This window comes from Sapajus apella, unplaced genomic scaffold (assembly GCF_009761245.1).
Source record: "Sapajus apella isolate SASKATOON/1434 unplaced genomic scaffold, GSC_monkey_1.0 scaffold11, whole genome shotgun sequence".
Classification (NCBI taxonomy): Eukaryota; Metazoa; Chordata; class Mammalia; order Primates; family Cebidae; genus Sapajus; species Sapajus apella.
In genome coordinates, this window is record NW_022436951.1 from 26362475 (window position 1) to 26378600 (window position 16126).

The 16126-nt window shown below is 41.1% G+C and overlaps 1 protein-coding gene across 1 annotated transcript in view; it reads right to left on the reverse strand.

The window, feature by feature from the left end:
* The window catches only part of FBXL7 (F-box and leucine rich repeat protein 7), a 419844-nt gene that overhangs the window by 300689 nt on the left and 103029 nt on the right, over positions 1 to 16126 (reverse strand). The window contains exon 2 of the mRNA XM_032279074.1: positions 1175 to 1264. Coding sequence (XP_032134965.1) covers positions 1175 to 1264 — 90 coding nt within the window. The remainder of the gene's footprint in view (positions 1 to 1174; positions 1265 to 16126) is intronic.

Consider the following 16126-nt stretch of genomic DNA (forward strand, 5'->3'; position numbering starts at 1 on the left):
GAATATAATCCAGTTGTAAATGCTATTGATACATTGTTCTGGGGACAATTAACCCAGAGTAAGTAATTCTGTGCTACTTGAAGCACACTAAGACAAAACATGTTGAAGAGAAGACATACACAAGCAGATATAAACCACATACAATTACAACACACAAATTATAATGCAGATAGAGATAAGTCATGGATCTCAGATGGCCAATGTCAGCCCCTGAGTACATACGCAGTATTATGAGCAACAGAAATTAAATCTCAGAAACAAAAACCTGGAAGTGTGCTTCCACAACATCCCACACACTTTAGGAAAGCAGGTGTTATACAATGTCATGAAAATAGCTGACAGCTCAAGGTCTTTCATTATCAATGGCATGGATATTTAAACTGGACTTTCCTCCAACAATTAGTTCCGAAATAACCCATTTCCAGACAGAAAGTCATTTAATCGTGTTTAATATTAAAATAAAAAGAGCTAATTCTATAAGTGGGTCAACTTTCCACTAAATAATTACCATAGAAACAATTAATTCCACACTCAAGTAAGTAATAACTCAAAAGTTTCTATATTGAAAAGCAGTGGAACTCTAACATATATTACCACATACAAATTCTTCATCAAGAATATCACTGTGACCACTCTTTGGCATAACAGGGAGGACTTCTCACATATTCTTTAAATAATAATTTTTTAAGAAACTCTTATTTTCCTACTCCCAAATTTTGGAGATTAACTCAAGTTCTACAAATAACATGACTATGATATTCCCACTGTCAAAATCCTGAATTCCAGGTGTGCCTATGTTGAAAGTTTCACTAGCAACATTCAACTACAGCAAAAGGATTTTAAAATCATACTATTTTTTATATTTAAAGACAAGGTAGATGATATTGTAAAGCCTTCCCTTAATTCAGCCTATTCCATTTTCACAAAACAACAACATTTGCCTTATAATTTCGGCATCTGAATCCCGTCAAATCAATTTTCATGTACATAACTGCAGTGCAACAGCAAAAAAAAAAAAAAAAAAAACTTAGGACAACCGGAACATCCTTATTTTTAAGGATCTCATATGCTCCCACTCAAGAGAATAGAACCAACACTCCCACACTATATTTCTCTTCCAAAACTAGCCAGCCCTGTGAAGAAAGCAGAGAGATAATGAAGAACAGTTGCCTACCTTCACTGGTACCCACATTCTTCTGGGCTTTGGTGGGCGTGTGATCTGTACTTGAACTCACGTCAGATGAGATGCTCGAGCTGCCTTTGCCTGGAAAAAACAGGAATGAGCGGCTTTTGAGTTTTGTAATTTCAGAACTGGATCGTGCCTTCCACTCGGTCCCACACTAAGCCATATCGCTAGTTTCCAAGAAAGCAGCTATAATACAAAGAACAGAGTTTATTAAGTTTTTTTGCCTTATGCATTAAATATCTTTTGGGAAATATCTGATCCATGTTATAGTAGAACTAAAGTCCTCTTATAATATAGCTTGACTATAAACTCAGACTAGATTATAAAACATAGTCAAATATGATAACATAATCTCTTTTTCGCATAGATGTGAATAAGAAAGTCCATGTGGGGAACACATCTCCTGCATTAATTTTTTATTTGCAACTATAAATTATGCATTTCTCAGTAAAGGAAATAAGCAAAGAATAAGGCAAAACCAGAGGAGCAAGAGCATGCTAATTCCAAATAGCTGCATCACATCAAAAAATGATTTCCCTGTTTTAATAGGTCCTCCTTCAAAACAAAAAACACAACAGAAAACATTTCATTTCTCTAATGCAGCAGTTCTCAACTGGAGATGATTTTTCTGTTCTAGGGGACATTTAGCAATGTCTGGTATCATTTTTGTTTGTCACAAACGAGCCAGTAGAGACCATGCATGTTGCTAAACATCCTAGAATGCACAGGGCGGCCCCCACGAGAAAGAATTATCCAGCCCAAATGTCAATAGTGCCAAGGGTGAGAAGCCCTAGTCTAAATAATCTTAGCTCAAGGCTTAGCTCAAGTTTGACTCTTCTAAACTTTCATATAATCATATACATAAATACTGTTAAACATTCTTCAGATGTCACATGAAAGTCTGTAAATATGCCGGGCACAGTGGATCACGCCTGTAATCCCAGCACTTTGGGAGGCCGAGGCGGGTGGATCACGAGGTCAAGAAATCGAGACCATCCCGGTCGACATGGTGAAACCCCGCCTCTACTAAAAATACAAAAAATTAGCTGGGCATGGTGGCGTGTGCCTGTAATCCCAGCTACTCAGGAGGCTGAGGCAGGAGAATTGCCTCAACCCAGGAGCGGAGGTTGCGGTGAGCCAAGATCGCGCCATTGCACTCCAGCCTGGGTAACAAGAGCGAAACTCCGTCTCAAAAAAAAAAGAAAGTCTGTAAATATGAACCACACTTTACTGCCCAGTGATGGAGAAACCTACTGACTTTAGTGGACAGATTCCTCAGATGCCCTCACGGTAGCCACGTCTGTGTCATCTCCGCCCCTTGAGGGTGGGCTGAATCTATGATGCCTCTAACCAACAGGCCATGGGGAAGGTAAAGGCGTTTTGCAGATGTAAGGTCTCTAAGAAGTTAACTGAATTAATATTGACAAGGGAAATTATTCTGGGTGGGCCTGACCTAATTAGGTGAGTAAGTTAAAAGAGGGCCCGGAGGAGAGAGACCCTTCCTGCTGGCCTTGAAGCAACAAGTGCCCGTGAGTTCTACAGCTACAAGAAAATGAGTTCTGCCAACAACCAGGTGAGCACTGAAGAGGACCGTGAGCATTGGAGGGGCACCCAGCCCTGGCCGGTGCCTTCATTGCATCACTGAGACCCGAACAAAAGATCCAGCTAATGCAGAATTCTGATTCCAGAAACTGTGGAATAATAAATGCTCCTATGTTAAGCTGCTAAGTTTCTGGTAACGTTTTTTGTTATTAAGCCATTAGAAAGCTATTGTTAATGACCAGCTAGTTACACCATAGATGAATTCTTTTAGCTCCGCAAGTGATGATCAAAACCCTTACGTGCAGTTGAGAAACATCAGTTTCCAATAGTCTTTTCTTCCCGGTGGTAAATGCAATGGACTGAATGTTTATGTCCTTCCAGAATTCATATATTGAAATCCTAATCCCCGAGGTGATGGTATAAGGAGTTGGGGCTTAGGTCATGAGGGCTCTGCTTAGTGCTCTTACGAGACATCCCACAGAGCTTCCTTACCCCCTTCTGCCACATGAGAACACAGTAGAAGACAGTTCTTATAAACCAGGTAGTGCATCCTCACCAGACACTAAATCTGCCGGCACCTTGATCTTTGACTTGTGGGTCTCCACAACTGTGAGAAATACATTTCTGATGTTGATAAGCCACCCAGTCTTTGGTATTTCGTTATACTGGCTCAAAAGGACTAAGATAGTACAGAACTCTATTTAGGCAGCATGAGCTGACAGTCTAAATTCATAGAGTAGAACTCCTTAGACTTTGGAGTTTTGTTTGCTTATGATGAAAATCACTGAACAATCCAGGCTGATGGTTAATATCACTTGAGGAGGGACTGCCTCAGGTGATGTGATATGCCTCAGGGAACTCAGAAAAATGGCCATCATTTCCTCCCACTATGGCCCATTGCTCATCAGGACTTTGACTCTGAACAAACCTGTTATTCACTTTGTCCCCAGCCCTTCCACAACCTCTACCCTCAGAGCTAACCAAAACAATGCAGTAATTCTCCAGTTGTTTTTGTCTAACCAGCCTTTGTGGCCTTGCAGCTGTGGCCATTTATCTGCCATGGTTCGTCTTTGAAGGTGGGTTGACATGGCAGACAGGGCCCCTAGTTAGAAGTATGTCCCTTGGCCTCTGACCCCAGTCTACCACTCCCTTGCTTTCTGACCTCTGACATTCACTTCTCCCCCTGCAGGCTCAGTGCCCATTATCTGGTAGGGGAAATTGCTGGAAAAATGATTCCTAGCAGCTCAGTCTATCATTCTTTGAGTCCATTACTTTACTCCTCAAACCTCAGTAATCCAAACCACTCCATTTAATAAGGCAAATAACATTATTGTGCAACACCAATATGTAGACTTAAATTATTTTTATTACATTATTGTTTAGTGATGCACAAATGGAAAACTAGAAATAAACTCCATATGCTCCAGCTCTGATTCAACAATAAAACTAAAACACAATAACAAATTAAATGCAAAAACAATAAAATCCACAACATTCAAATTAACAGCATTAGTTTAACATGATTGATGATGTTATTTTGCTGAGATTAAACTGTCTTTCAAAATTTAAATACAGTACTCGCTGCTAAAGCCAGTGTTCTCTTGGTTTTGGCCGGCACGTGCCACTCCCGGCTGCATGAGGACTCAACCCGCACATCACTTTTCTCTAATCGAACTCAGGGAACCCTTCCCTCCCACCGAAAGATAACATCAAATTGCCTTCACTTAGTCTGACTGTATCATGCACCTTTTTAAGAATGCTCTTTTATTGCCTACCCATCTACAACCATTGGAGTAGAATGCCTTCCTTTCAACACGGGGAAACTTGGACAATAAAGCTCACAGCAGACTCTCCTATAAAGGGGAACCAGTACACAGTTCACTGTTTTTAAGATTATCATCAAAATGAAAGCACAAAATAAAGCAACACATTTCAGAGAACATTCTCGGAAACATGTGAGAACATGTCTGCTGATCTCTCAGAGGGCTGCAAACTCCAATTTAAAAACTGCTCATTTACGAAGAAAGCGTAAAAGGTTGAGGAAAGAAATGATAATGTTATTTAGAATAACAGCTAACACTAAGTTCATATGTTGCACTGAGCACTCTAACAAATGCTTTAGGTACTTTCTCTTATTAATAGTTATCACACCCTATGACAGTATTTCTCAATCATTTCCTCATTATTTTACCCTCCAAGGAAACCGTTTAGACTTTTTTTTTCCCTAATTACCTCACTCCCCAATCAAATCGCACCACCACAGATATACTCTCTCTCTTACGTACTATGTATGTGGTTCTACTTAATACATCTTTTCTTGAGGGGGGCGGATTGTGTCCCCTTAGGAGCAGTAACACCACCACTGAAAATATATGTCCTTTGGTAAGTAAAACATTTTAAAATGTCTGAGCATTTAATTAATTAATTAAGGAAATCAAGAAAATAAAGACATAAACACAGTTTTATGCTGTTTTTATTTTGGTTTTATTTTTATTTTTTGAAGCGGTGTCTGACTCTGTTGCCCCGGCTGGAGTGCAGTGGCACCATCACAGCTCGCTGCAGAGAACAGCTCCTAGGCTCAAGTGATCTTCCTGCCTCAGCCTCCCAAGCAGCTGGAAGTATAGGTGCACCGCCACAACCAGCATTTTTTTTTAATAGAGATGAGGTCTCACTTGGTTGCCCCAAACTGGTCCCAAATTCCTGGCCTCAAGCAATCCTCCCACTTTGGCCTCCCAAAGTGCTGGGATTACAAGCAAGGGCCATCATGCCTGGCCAATACAGTTGATTCTCATTACTTGAGATATTTAGGTTCTATATAGTAACCATAAACACTAAATTAGAAAATCATTGCCCTAAAGGGAAACGGGGTTAGGTTCCTGTGAGCCTCTGGTCACATTTTTATCAATTGACCAGTATGTTAATTTATTTTTTGTGTTTATGTTTAAAGACATCTTATTTAATACAGATTGCTGATGCACTGACATGGAACTCAAAGCCAATGGCACTGTATTTCATGTCCGAACAAAGCTTATCTGACACATATCTGTGACATCACAGCCCTCTTGCACTTAGGAACACTATATAGCTCTTCAATACTACACCTGGGAGTCATCTTAAACAGAGAAAACAGCAACAAAACATACAAAAGGCAAACAAACAAAAAAAAAAAAGTGTGGCAACAGATGGACCCGAAAGAGAACACTGTGCAAAGTAGAAGAGATGAAACCGGAAGGTGGAGTGTCACCTTCTTCAGCCTCATCTGGGATGGTGGGCAATGAGCCACTGAAATTTTTCACTGCTCTGCACATATTTGTGAGTTTTTTTTTTCCCATTTATTTTATTGCATTTTAGGTTTGGGGGTACATGTGAAGAACATGCAAAATTGTTGCATAGGAACAGACGTGGCAGTGTGATTTGCTGCCTTCCTCCCCATCACCTACATCTGGCATTTCTCCCCTTGCTATCTCTCCCCAGCTTCCCACCCCCCACCGTCCCTCCCCTATTTCCCCCCAACTGACCCCAGTGTGTAGTGCTCCCCTCCCTGTGTCCATGTGTTCTCATTGTTCAACACCCGCCTATGAGTGAGAACATGCGGTGTTTGATCTTCTGCTCTTCTGTCAGTTTGCTGAGAATGATGGTTTCCAGGTTCATCCATGTCCCTACAAAGGACCCTAACTCATCGTTTTTGATGGCTGCATAATATTCCATGGGGTATATGTGCCACATTTTCCCTATCCAGTCTATCGTCGATGGGTATTTGGGTTGGTTCCAGGTCTTTGCCATTGTAAACAGTGCTGCAATGAACATTCGTGTGCACGTGTCCTTATAGTAGAACGATTTGTAATCCTTTGGATATATACCCAGTAATGGGATTGCTGGGTCAAATGGAATTTCTGTTTCTAGGTCCTTGAGGAATCGCCACACTGTCTTCCACAGTGGTTGAACTAATTTACACTCCCACCAACAGTGTAAAAGTGTTCCTATTTCTCCACATCCTCTCCAGAATCTGTTGTCTCCAGATTTTTTAATGATCGCCATTCTAACTGGCGTGAGATGGTATCTCAATGTAGTTTTGATTTGCATTTCTCTGATGACCAGTGATGATGAGCATTTTTTCATATGTTTGTTGGCCTCACGTATGTCTTCTTTTGTAAAGTGTCTGTTCATATCCTTTGCCCACTTTTGAATGGGATTGTTTGGTTTTTTCTTGTAAATCTGTTTTAGTTCTTTGTAAAATCTGGATATCAGCCCTTTGTCAGATGGGTAAACTGCAAAAATTTTTTCCCAATCTGTTGGTTGCCGATTCACTCTAATGATTGTTTCTTTTGCTGTGCAGAAGCTGTGGAGTTTGATTAGGTCCCATTTGTCTATTTTGGCTTTTGTTGTCAATGCTTTTGGTGTTTTGGTCATGAAGTCCTTGCCTACACCTACGTCCTGAATGGTTTTGCCTAGATTTTCTTCTAGGGTTTTTATGGTGTTAGGTCTTATGTTTAAGTCTTTAATCCATCTGGAGTTAATTTTAGTGTAAGGTGTCAGGAAGGGGTCCAGTTTCTGCTTTCTGCACATGGCTAGCCAGCTTTCCCAACACCATTTATTGAACAGGGAATCCTTTCCCCATTGCTTGTTTTTGTCTGGTTTGTCAAAGATCAGGTGGTTGTGAGTTACCGTAAAACTGCCTCAAGGACTGATTTGGGATTACACATAATTTGAGAATTAGCAAGTAGGCATATTCTCAAATATGAAATCCACAAATAATGAGGAATGATGCTGCATTATCTTGATCATGTGTGATTTTGCAGCTTGCGGCCTGATTCTGTGTAGACAGGGATAGGCAGCATCGGGGATCTGGAGTGAAGAGGCCTGGGCTAGTTTGGCAAATTATTAGACCCTCTCTATTGTAGTTTTTGAGTTTCTTCAAGGTGGAGGGTCAATTCCTGCCTCATAGGGTTATTGTGACAATTAAATAAAACAATTCAGTTTGCGTACTTAGGATAGTGTGAGCACCTAATAAATACCCAACAAATCTTTGTAGAATGAGGTTCCTATGCTGGATACCATGATATGCTCTTCTGCCTTGCTCTGAAAGCAATATCCATCTCCTTGTTGAATTCAAGAGAAGGAAGGGGGAGGGTGGTACTTAGAGAAGAAATGTTACAGAAGGAACACAGAGGGAATGAACAAGCGGAATATTCAGCTTCTAATATTCAAAAGCAGAAGTCTGTAGTATGATGATATTCTTGCAAGTCAAGCTATTGTCTAAGGAAGGAACTACCTATATTTTCAGCCCTTTAAGAAAATCAGGAGTGAGACCTTTCAGATTAGACCCTGCAGTTGTACATACAGAAAGTCCAGATAAGAGGGAGGTGGTGTGAAGAGCACAGGAAGCCACCCTGCAGTGACACTGGAAAGGACCAGGGGCAAGGGAGACACAGGAGGGGAGCAGCCAGATTGGACTTTGGTTTCCCCTCTCTGGGCTTCTTCTGAGAAAAAAGAAAAAAGAGGGTGTGTTGGATAAGGGAGAGTGATATGGTTTGGCTGGGTCCCTACCCAAATCACATCTTGAATTGTAGGTCCCAAAATTCCCACAGGTTGTGGGAGGGACCCCCTGTGAGAGATAACTCAATCACAGGGGTGGTTTCCCCCATACTGTTCTCACCAAAGTGAATAAGTCTCAGAAGATCTGATGGTTTTATAAGGGGTTTCCTCTTACACATGGCTTTTATTCTGTCTCTTGCCTGCTGCCATGTAAGATGTGCCTTTTGCCTTCCCCCATGATTATGAGTCCCACCCAGCCATGTGGAACTGTGAGCTCAATAAACCTATTTTTACTTGTAAACTACCCAGTCTCAGGTATATATTTATCAACACTGTGAAAACAGACTAATAGAGCAACTCTGGGGCAGTAGAATTGCTGTCACCTCACTTTCCTATGCTAAGGATGCTGCAGAGCACCTGCTCTCAGACTGCTCAGCCGCCAGCTAGAACCATGACTACATCAAGCTGCTGGGGTAGTACAGTCCAGCTCAGGGGCGTCTTGGGTTGCAGCTTCTGGGGTCACCTGTGTTTCATGGGGCCACTGACATGACCCCAAGTCGAGAAGAGTCTGTTGGGTGTGTGCCTTAGGGTATCAACACAGTGGAGTGAGATCTCACTCAGCAACTGTTACATAATCCATCGGGGCTGAGTGAGATGCTATAGATGGATTATATAAAACGTCAGCCACTGTTATATAATCCATCAGGGCTGCCCGCTTTGTGTGCAATTGGAGAGATGGAGGATTTGTGGTTTACAGTGTTAGACTGCATTGTTTCTGGAGCAGAGCTGGGTTCAAACCCCACCTCAACCATTTCCACATCAAACCTATGCTCATGTGCAAGTCTGCAAAACTCTAAGGCTTGTTTCATCGCCAGTAACCCAGGGATAAAAGGCTTTCACCTTCTGTATAGGGGATCATAATCCCCATGCTTTGATGTCTGCATCAGTCAAGGTTCTCCAGAGAAACAGAACCAGTGGAGATTATGTATGTGTATGCATGTGTGAATATACAATTTTTAAAAATTGGATTGTTCACACAATAGTTGGGGCTGGCAAGTTTTGAATCTAGGTTATACCAGCAGGCTGGAAACTCAGACAGAAGCTGAGGGTGCAAGCTTGTGGCAGAATTTCTTTTTCCCAGTAAACCTCAGATTTGCTTCTAAGGTCTTCAAGTGACTGGATGTGGCCCATCCATATTATTATTTTCAGAGATAATCTCCTTTACTTAAAGTCCACTGATTGTAGCTGTTAATCATGTAACTAAATACCTTCACAGCAATGTCTAGATTCCTGTTTGATTAAATACTGAGTACAATAGCCTGGCCAAGTTGACACATAAAACTAACCATCACAGCAACAGACCCATATGGATTTAAAGTCCACAGCTTAACACTTCCAAGCACCATGCCCAGGGAAGCATCTTCCAAACTTTCTAAGCCCTCTTGTCTCAGCCATAAAATAGGGATATGCACACACAAACAAAAGACAGCCACTACCTTACCAAAAATGGGGAGGACAACACCCACCCTGCAAGGTTTGGGAGAGGCTGCTATGAGAAACAAATGAGCTCTGGAAGGTAAAGCATTAAGCCATGACTAATGCCAGTGAGAACCCACTCTGTGAGTTATTAATATTGACCCATTTGTTCAATTTAGAACAGAAATTAAGAAATAAAATTTAAAATAATTATATAAATAATAAAATCTTATATATGCACATAAATTATGCATAATTTAAATACCCAGGAAAAATCCGCTCTTGCTAACTGCTTTACATACATGAAAGTTTGTTTATTTGACCAACAGCTAAACTCCCATTAGAGACCATTAGTACATTGGAACTGTGCTGGTTGGATTCCGTAAGGTAAAACTTTGTACTTTATTTAATTTCCTCACAAGTGGGCTAAAGACCCAAAGGGGGACAAATGAACAAGCAATTAGGTATCAAATACAAACAAACATCAAAGCAAGGGAAAGCGAACATACTAAGTTTGGTAAATGTTATCTGTAATAGGCTAATATACACACATACAATTCTGAATCACTGAGATCAGTTGGTGAATCGATGATTTTGGTCAAATGGGACACACTATTAACTCAGGAATGTTAGCAGAAGAACGTCCTAGTCTTTTCTTCCTATCACACATTCCTTTGGGCTGTCTGTTAGAGCGTGCCAGGTTTTCCTAATGTTTGAAGATAATGTTCATTTAACGGGGAGTCCTTTCAGTGAGGGACTTTAAGTTTCTTTTAAGAATTCCCCCATGTACTATGCAAAACTAAGTTTCTTCTCTTTTCTCATTTCTAGTGCTCAGGTTGATTTTGCAAATGCAGCTATTTAAAACAAGACAGTTAGTTAATTTATTAACATTATAACACAAGCAAGAAAAAGGGTGTAATAGAAAACAAATCAATGGGGTCCTATGGTTACTAACACTCTTAAGAGTCTAAGACATCTCTTTCAAAACCAATTCATAATCTCTATTCCAGATCATATGCACTGCATTTGTCACATGGATTATAGCTGCAGGCTTCTAACATGAAATCCACACGCACGTACACGAACCCACATGGAGGCCTCAGCCCCTTATTTCTTGCTTCCCTCCACTGTCTTATTTTCAAGCTGCTGCTGGTGCACCATGAAAGCCTGATTTCATACTATATGTCCATACCAAAGGTAAGGGAATTTTTTTTCAAGATCTCAGAATTAGATCAAGGGAACAGTGGATCATATTTATGCGTTGAATTCACTGTTATTTTCCCGACTGGTATCTTGAAATAATTTCTTGTCTTCTTTGATCCACAGTTCAATGTCTGTCCCTACAGAATAATATAACATCAGTTATCTCAAACAATGATCTGGCTTAATTCCTGGCCCAGATGCATATTAGTTTTTGGAAAGAAACCGAATACATATTGTAAAAGCGTATGAGCTCTTTCAAGCCAAAGGGGAGCGATTAAATAGATGACTTCTCCAGGGGTGGAGCCCTTCAAGTGGGATGAGATGAGGAGGCAGAGAATCCTGAGCACTCTGCTTCATTTTGTTGTGAGCAAAAACCATGAGACAGTCTCCTTTGTTATTGCTTCTGGTATTCTTTGTTCTACCCAGAAAAGATTAGAAGCAGGGACTGAGGAAGGAGAGAGCAGGAAAGGAAACGAAACAGAAGGGAAATTGCCAAGTCATGTTTTCCTTTCTTCCTTTCAAGCCATTGAATGTCGTAACTGGTACTATCTTTACACCAAACCACCTAACAAGTGGCCTGAGGGCCAACAAGCAAGATACCCACGTCTGTAACCGGGGTGATGCGGAGTGCAGTCCACAAATGAATTCTTTAAAATCACCAGAGTCCATGATCTCATTGCCCACACATAGAGTGGGGAATTCCTGCCACCCCTGCTGTCTTGCTGTGTGCTTATGCAAGCATGATAATGTACATAATCCTATGCTCATACATGTAACATTGTATGTATGTGTGCACGTGTGCACATGTGCGTGTTCTACTAGAGTCACAGCATGAAGACATAACAAAGGCCTTCTAGGATAACAAGTCAGAGTTAACCTCTAAAAAGAAAACTGATCAAAAAAACCTAAAATAGAAAAAATAGCCCTCTAGTGAGGTAGTATATTTCAAAGGATAAACTATGAAGCCCTCATAAAAATAACCATGTCTGTTACATGGGACCAGCTGAGTCAATTCTATCAGCCTCTTCTTTTTGTAATTTTACAGTAATTATCTGATAGATAAAAATTATATATTTAAGGCATATTATGTGATAATCAGATGTACATATATATTATACAATGATTGAGCTCATACTTCACATTAGCACTGGACTTGGGACAGGGTCTCTTCCCCTAAGATGCTGTCATTCTCATGGGTTTACGTCCTAAGAAAGCCAAGGACATATTTGAGTATTTGCTCCACTGCCAAATGACAAAATGAAGCCATCATTCAGAAGCAAGACCTGGCTTAGGGTACTTGCTATTTTTAATTTCTTTTTCAAATTGTGGTAAAATGTACATAAAACAAAATTTGCCACTGTAATTGCTGTAAGGGTATTGATTCAATGGCATTAATTACATTCATAGTGCATGCAACCATCTTCACTATTTCCAGAATGTTTTCATAACCCCAAACAGAAGCTTTCTGAAACCATTAAATAGTAACTCACCATTCCTCCATCCCCCACCGCCTAGTCATGTCTAGTCTGCTTTCGATCTCTATGAATTTGCCTGTTCTAGGTATTTCATGTAAGTGGAATTGCACAATATTAGTTCTTCTGTGTCTAGCTTTTTTCACCTAGCATAATCTCTTCAAGGATCACCCATGTTGTTTCATAGATCCATGCTTCATTCCTTTCTATGGCTAATATTGCACTGTGTGTCAATACTGCATTTTCTTTATTCATTCATCTGCTGATGAACACTCGGGGTGCTTCCACCTTTTGGCTATTGTGAATGCTGCTGCAATGACGAAGTGCTGGAATTTGACTGCTTGTGGTTTTTGTAACATTTGAAATTCTAGTGCTTTTTGTTTCCAGCTGAAATCAGATCCCCAGCTCTATGGCTGGAGCAGAGGAACAAGGCACGCAGCAGTCTTCCAGGAGAGAAAGGAGACAGTCCCACACTGCTGAGTCAGCAGCTCCTTGAGGGCCATTTACAACCTTGCTGCAGCCCAGGACAGGCAGAGATCTCAGGTTTAGGGAAAAGAGTCCACCGAGTATAATGTTACCTCTCAGCAGGGCTATATACTCGGTGCTACCGACCACAGTGAATTTGGAACAGCAAAGCAGCAGACGTCACAAATGCTAACAGAGCAGATGCAGCTCACAGGATCACAGCACACACCTGCAGCAAAGCCCCACTCTTCAACAGCCAGTGGATGCCTGGGGGATTCTCCTACTTACCTAAATGGGGACTCATCACTTTCTCTGTGGGAAAGGCCAGAGCTGCAGCCTCAACTGAGATGGATAGAACCAGAAGGACTGTCCCACTCAACATCACACAAGCAAAACCATAACATGAAATGGAAATTCCTACTCTAAACACACAGGGCCCTGAAGGATAGAAATTATTTAAGTCAATTCAGCTTAGCTAAAGGCTAAGAAGAGAAAAAACTAAATAGAAGTCATCTGCTGGGTACGGTGGCTCACTCCTGTAATCCCAGCACTTTGGGAGGCCAAGATGGGTGGATCACTTGAGGTCAGGAGTTCCAGACCAGACTGGCCAACATGGTGAAACCCTGTCTCTACTAAAAATACAAAAATTGGCTTGGAATGCTGGTGGGTGCCTGTAACACCAGCTACTTGGGAGGCTGAGGCAGGAGAACTGTTTGAACCCAGGAGGCAAAGGTTACCATGGGTCAAGATTACACCACTGCACTCCAGCCTGAGTGACAAAGTGAGACTCTGTCTTCAAAAAAAAAAAAAAAAAAAAAAGCAGAAGTCACCTAAGTTGATCAGCAGTCATTCCACATACCAACTTTTTCTTGGTGGAGAAGGGTTTCCTTAGACAAAAATCTCAATTAAAATCAGTCTATTGTGCATTATTCCTAGAGGCTGTAATAGCTAATAATAAAAAGAGGAAAATGATAATACTTTCACATAGTCCCCCCTTTTATTTTTTTGAGACAGAGTCTCACTCTGTTGCCCAGGCTGGAGTGCAGTGTTACAATCTCAGCTCACTGCAACCCCTGCCTTACGGATTCAAATGATTCTTGTGCTTCATCCTCCTGAGAAGGTTGGGATTACAGGCATACGCCACTATGCCCAGCTAACTTTTGTATTTTTAGTGGAGATAGGGTTTTGCCATAGGGGCCAGGCTGGTTTCAAACTCCTGGCCTCAGGTGATCCACTTGCCTCAGCCTCCCAAAGTACTGGAGTTACAGGCATGAGCCACCACGCCTGGCCCCACAAAGTCCTCTTAAATCCAGAGAAGGTAGCAGGAGGCTGAAAGTCTTCAGCATGCCTCATGTACCACCCTGGAGAGCATGAAGTCAGAAGTAAGGCTTAGGCCTCAATCCTGGCTTTACTATTAACTGGCTGGTTGAACTTCAGGAAGTTCCTTACTTTCTCCATACCTCAGTTTCTTCATCTGTAAAATGGGGTAGTAGTCAAGATAGCCTCATAGAAGTATCATGAAAACAAATGAAGTAAATAAGCAAATTGCTTGGAATGGTATACACATATAACAAATAATCAATTAGCTATTAATCATCCTCTCTAATAATACTCTTAATCAATAACTCAATTTAATTCAACAAATACATGCTAAATGTATTACATGCAAAGGATTATGGTTAGCACTACAAAAAAAAGACAGTTTATATTAGGCTAGGGAGATAAAGCACAGACAGATAAATAGAATTAACCATAAATGCAATATGAGGCTTGGTACAGTGGCTCCTGCCTGTAATCTCAACACTTTGGGAGGCTGAGGCAGGAAGATCATTGAGGCCAGGAGTTCAAGACCACCCTGGACAAATAGGGAGATCATAGCTTGACAAAAAATGTAATTAAAACAAATTAACCAGGTGTGATGGTGTGTACCTGTGGTCCTAGCTAGGTGGGAGGCTGAGGCCAGAGTATCACCTGAGTCCAGTGTTTGAGGCTGCAATGAGTCACGATGGCACCACTGCACTCCAGCCTAGGTGACAGAGAGACCCTGTCTCTAAAAAGTAAAAATAAAAATAAATATTTTTAAATGCTGTATGATTAACTTTCAAATAGGGTCCTTAACTGCCATCCTCAAACCTGTTTTGTTTTCTTTTTTAAGAGTATTTTATTCTCCTTTTTGAGGGGAGGTTAGGAGGACATGAGATCTGAAGATACATGTCGAAGGTCAAAGTGTTGACCAACATCCAAATGCTACTTTGTTCACAAAATTTCATTACTGTTTAGTATGGCTGCTTTTTAAAATAATGGTAATAAAGATATTTAGGTGGATTGGAAACAATCAAGCACTCGAATGTCAACTCCACGAGGGCAAGCTCCATACCTGCCTTGGCCCCTGCTACATCCGATAGCAGGACTGTGCTGGGTATGTTACAGACACTTCGTACATATATGTTAAATGTGTTGAAATAAGAGAAGTAACTGACTGCCTGAATAAACTAGAAATTTATTCCTAATGGAATAGCCCTGGTCCACAACATTTTGTAATAAGCACTATCCCTTCCCCACCTGCACCACTCAAATCCATGCCACCCAACAAGACACAAAAGAGTTCCTACACAAGGGCTCTGTGTAGAACCTCCCACTACCTACAGAGTCCCCGTGGTGACACGCTCTAAAGTACTCTGTGTTTGTTGCCACTAACTGGGTGGTTGAAATTTATAAAAATTTATTATCTTGCAGTTTTGGAACCTAAAAGTCTGAAATCAAGGTGCCAACAGGGCCATTCTCCCTGCAAGGGCTCCACGGAGACTCTGATCCATGTCTCTGTCCTGGCTTCTTGTAGTTGCCAGCAATCCTTGGCATTTGTTGGTTTGGGTCAACAGAACTCCGGGTGTAGCCTCAATCACCGCATGGCTAACTTCCCTCTGTGTGCCTCTCTGTCTCTTTTTATAAGGACATCAGTCATATTAGATTGGGGTCACCCTATTCAGTATGCCCCCATCTTAAAATTAATTTTATGTGCAACAACCCTATTTCCAAATAAGGTCACATGCTGATGTTGCAGGAAGGACATAAATTGGAGGGTGAAAAAAAGGACACTCTTCAACCCAGCAGATACTCCCAACACTATTTTCTGCAGAATTAAATAGAAAGCACAAAATCCTACCCTGAGTCTCTCAAATGATCATTTGTTCAAGTTTCATTGTATGGCAGTATTATTATGGGTGGAAAAGAAAGATGAGCAAGTAAG